The 5,108-nt window shown below is 41.6% G+C and overlaps 1 protein-coding gene across 1 annotated transcript; it reads right to left on the bottom strand.

Annotated features, from left to right (window-relative positions):
- Nucleotides 1-861: 861 nt before the first annotated feature.
- On the bottom strand, nucleotides 862-1,851 carry LOC140167705 (uncharacterized). Its single transcript, XM_072191001.1, has one exon. It carries the CDS (start codon nucleotides 1,849-1,851, stop codon nucleotides 862-864), a length of 990 nt encoding a protein of 329 aa, XP_072047102.1.
- Nucleotides 1,852-5,108: the final 3,257 nt, after the last annotated feature.

The following is a 5,108-nucleotide window of genomic DNA, read 5'->3' as shown; positions in this document are numbered from 1 at the left end:
CAAGGAGACTTATAGACTTGAAACAGCCACTGTCATTGATTGGTTAGGCTTAGTTTAGGGTTAGGATGAGGGTTAGAGTTAGGGTTAGGATTAGGGTTATGAATAGGCTTATGGTTAGCTTACACAAAATAATTACTTGAAGGTTGTACACCGCCCCCCCCCCCCAAAAAAAGTAACTTGTTGAATTAAAAGCTAGAGGGCTGCAGACAGGTTCAAAGACCTATGAGAGCGCTATCAGAAAACCGTCTATTTATTATTAACCAAAATCCTATCGTGTTCGACCAGTAATGTTGTAGTCCCTGTGCTGAAGTTAAAGCTAATAACATAGTCAATTTGTAAGTTAAATCTCTAAGACCCAACACTCATTTGGAGATAATGTTGTCAAATAATTCAACACAATTTTCACATCCCATGTGACAGTATATCTGGGGAGAGCTGGACGCAACTGAAATTATACCACTTTCATAAATCTTGTTATAAGTGGGTGTGTTCCAACTGTATGACCTCCATTTAATACTAAAAAAGAAGATAAAGCACTTCTGGCTGTGTTGAGGGAACTATAGCCCAAGTCAAATGTTTCATATTGTTCAGTTAAGAACTGCAACACATGCCCTATATCCGCCTGCAATGGATTTTCATCCCTGCTGCTGCAAAATTCAATCCATCTAGATATACATGGTACTGTTTTGAAGTGGATTCTCGCCATGAGCTGCAAATGATACGCATTGCCGCCTCCGGAACTCCACGCATTTCAAGGGATTGCCTGATAACCTGCAACAAATCAAGCGTAAACTATCATTTAGTGGATGCCTAATGCCAGATACTGGCTGAGAGAGCACACCCTGAGGCAAAAGAACAGGATCATCCACAAGCATATGCAATAACTTGGCAAACAATAACAATGCCCTCTGCTCGGTCCGTTTCAATTTTCTGAATACACTTTGGCATAAGACAAAAAGGAGGAAATGCATAAAATTGCAATTTCTCCCAATTTACAGAAAATGCATCAATATTTTCTGCCTCAGGGTCTGGTCTCGATGAAATGTATCTAGGCAATTGTTTGTTCAATCTTGATGCAAACAAATCAATTTCTGGTGTCCCAAATAATTTGCATATTTTTTGGAAAACCATCTTATGCAGCATCCACTCGATATTATCATCAAATTTTCTGGATTTCCTGTCTGCAGTGACATTTTCCACACCCGGTAGATAAGATGCAGAGAGCCATATATTTCTAGAAATGCACCACTGCCAGATTTCTTTGACCAATTTGTTACATGCCCGTGATCTTGTACCACCCATGTGGTTTACATATGTCATGGCTGTCTTGTTATCAACCTTAACATGAACATGAACATTACTGCAGTGTTTGCAAAATGCCTTCAAATTGTAGAAAACTGTGAGTAATTCTAGATAGTTAATCTCGTTTCTGCTAGCAATACTCAACTCCTCTGCATTCCATCTACCGCCGATTTCTGTATCCCCATTTGTACCACCCCATCCCTGACCACTTGCATCACTTTCAATATAAATGCTAGGCTTGGGCTGCTGTATCGGTGAACATGTACTATCTGCTAAAATATTTGCAAGCCACCAATTTAAGTCATTTCTGGCTGAATTATTCAATTCAGTCTTGGCATCAAAATTGCCTCTGTTTCTAGAAAGAGCTTCAATCTTTGTGGTTTCTAGTCCCCTGTAATACAAGGGCCCATGTTGTACGCCTGGAAAGGCTGCTACAACTTTCCCAATTACTGTTGCAACTTGTCGGATTGTGGGTTTGATTTTTCTACTTAACTCTACACATTTCTGATAGATGTTTTGCCGTTTCTCAGGCGCTAATGAGATTGTCATAGCATGGGAATTTATAACGAAACCCAAGTAAGTGATTTCTTGTGTTGGTAGAAAAATCGATTTTTCTGGATGAATTACAAACCCCAATTCTGATAGCAATTGTGCGGTATATTTAACTGCATTTTCCGCTTCCACTTTTGAGGGGGCTACCAGCAGTGAATCATCAATGTATCCCACAACACAGAAACCCAAGCTTCTAATATGAGCAAATGGTGGTTTTAATAGTTTGGTAAACACCCGTGGGGCCAGGGCGGCGCCACAGGGGGGGCAAGGGGGGCAATTGCCCCCCCTATGATTTTCAAAAAAAGAGGTAAAAGGAAGGGAAAAGAGAAAGAGAAGAGAAAAGAGAGGGGAGAGAAAGAGAGGAGGGAGAAGAAGAAAAGGAGCCATTCCCCTCGCTGGCCATGGTTAGAAGGAGGAAACTCCCCCCGGGGAAACTCCCCCTTCGGACATCTTGCCCCTTGTGAAATGCTGACCTACGCGGTTTTAAAGTTGTTGGTTTTTATATTTTGGGCCCATTTTCGCACATTTTCCCCATAAAAGTCACATGGCTTCTCTTGCCTTTTCTCCCAACTCATAAAGAACCTAGTTTTTAGCTTCGCTACACTCGCGAATGGGCAATTTTTGTCCTTTTCTAACTGAAAAAGCATACAAAACAGCGTTTTTTTACGCTCGCTACGCTCGCAAAGTGGAGTTTTGGGCTTTTAGTGATCATAGGGGGCGACTATACCACCCGTCTACGCTCCTGAATACGGCTTTCAGTTTATTCCAACCTTAAGACCCCCCCTTCATATAATTTGATCGTGCCAATTTATAATAAAAAAACCCGGCATATCATATACAATGCAACTGACTTAACATACACCGCGTTGAGACCAGAGGCGAGAGATCCGACCGGTGTGGGGCATAAATCCCCCAATATTTTGATAGGGTAGATGGTCCATACAATCATTCCCTAATGTTGATGCCTGTATGTGGGTTTCTGACCAAAGTAACCTCATATTTGGCCATTTTAGCCTAAAAGTGTTAATTTTTCAAGGCTTCATAGCGACTTTTGTTTAACATTTCCACCATATTTCACTTCGTGCACATTTGTACAATGAACTTATTTTGTTGCCAAAAGGTGCTGGATTTACTAATTGAGTAGGTCCATGCCTAATGAATGAAATCCATAAAAATATGCGGTTGGAAAATAAATAAATAACCCGAAAAAGGTGCATCAAATGGCTTCATTTGTGCTTTCATTTAAAAAAATTTTAAAATTCTGAGGGGGCACATCCCCTCAGACATTTCTCATGTCAGCAAGAAGCGCTGACGGAGGCGCTGTCGCGCCACAGTAATAAATTTCAAAAATTGTTTTGCCCCCCCCTATCAAAATACCCTGGCGCCGCCCCTGCGTGGGGCTGGTGACAAACCATTTGGTAACACCTTGAATTGATACAGTTTGTTTCTCCATGCAAACTTTAAGTACTTTCTAGATTTCTGTGCAATAGGCACCGAGTAATAAGCATCTCGGAGGTCTATTGAAGTCATGTAGCAATCTTTGGTAATTAGCTTGATGGCTACATCCAATGTATCCATCTTAAAATGAGCATACTCCAGATGCTTATTTAGTTTGGATAAGTCCAAAATAATGCGCAATTTACCATTTTTCTTTGGCCTAGAAAAAATGTTCGACCAAAAATCACCTTCTTCTGGGAATTCTTTCAATAATTTGCTTTTCCAGCAATGTCGTAATTTCAGCATCAATGGCCTCCAACTCAGTTCCAGACAATTTATATTGTGCTGGTTTGAATAATTGTTCAGGGGGTTCAACAGCAAATTCTAAATTATATCCCATTACTGCCTGAATAACTGTAGGGTCCGTGGTCAACTTTTTCCACTGATTTACATATGACTTCAAATGACCTCCAATTGCATCTGTTACATTGTCCTGTATACCTACCTCTGCAGGTGGTTTTACTGGCTTGGCCTGGTTGCTGTTGATGGTTTCTTGTAACCCTGTGTCTGCTGTCTCTGTGGCAGCTGTCTCTGATACCCGCCCTGCTGGAAATGGGGGCGTGAACCCAAAAAAGGGTTCTGTCCTTGAAAACCAGAGTTCTGTTGATGATGAAACCCTCGGTTATGCCCACCCCTGTTCTGTCCAGCATAAGGGTGATATCGGGGGTTGGTTTTGGTATAATCTTGATACGGTTTTTTGAAACCCTTCTTCGGTTTTGTACACACAGCCGCAGCTTTCCTCTCCTCTGCAGCATCCTTAACTATCTTTGATAGATCGTCCCCAAACAACCATTCTACACCTGATGGTTTTTATAGGCTGGATTTAGTTCTGGCTTGATAAGGGTCTTTCTGGTGTGATTCATTTCATAACTAGCTACCGATATCAACATCATAGCATCTCTGAGATGTTCATTTTCATTCAAACTCTCTTTTGTTTGAGTAAGTGACAAGGCTGTTAGGCCTCTTTGCAGGAGGTTTTGGATTCTCTGCATGTGCACATCTTTGCCTCTTGCTAGCGGTGACATGTTCTGCCAGATAACCTGATTTACCCTTTGTGGTCTTAATGCAGGCATATTTTCTGGTCTAGGGTATTTGTCCAAAGTCTCTGTAACTTTCTTATCCATTAACTTTGTCCCGATCATGTAATTGATGCTATGTGCAACATAAGAGTCAGCTGGTTCTCCAACTTCCTCTGCCATAGCATAAGAATGGGCAAAACCCTTGTCTACATTGCTAGTACTAGATTTAGTAAACTGAGCGTCAATACTAGTTCCAGCTGGTTGGGGTACCCCCACCGAAGCTGAATCGGAGTATACACTTGCATCTCCTGTCATTACGTCACCACTGGTTCCCATATTAAAATAGTCCGAACCAGCATCATATTGATACTCTGATCCAGCATCACTGGCACTCGATAAGCTTACTGCTGATCCCTGCAGAGCAGGTTGCATATTACCATCGTAATCTTGCTCATAATCACTGCTATTGTGAGCTTGTGTAGCAAAATTTTCGAGTTTCTCAAGTCGAGCTGTCATTTCTGCTCTAGAATCTTTATTCTCTCTGTTAATTTGCAAAAGCAACCGCGTCATTGCATCAAATTTCTCATTCAAGTCAGGAGTTTTAGTACCCCCGGCAGCGCCGGTAGGAGTTCCTGCCATGTGCCCAGATTCACCCGACTTCGTCGTGGTATCATTAGGGCCACGGTTGCGAGATTTATTATTTGCGGAACCTTGTTTTGTTCCTGTATCCTTAGTTTT

Source organism: Amphiura filiformis, chromosome 13 (assembly GCF_039555335.1).
Source record: "Amphiura filiformis chromosome 13, Afil_fr2py, whole genome shotgun sequence".
NCBI lineage: Eukaryota > Metazoa > Echinodermata > Ophiuroidea > Amphilepidida > Amphiuridae > Amphiura > Amphiura filiformis.
Note: the sequence above shows the minus strand (reverse complement) of the source record. Positions and strands in the feature narration are given on the sequence as shown.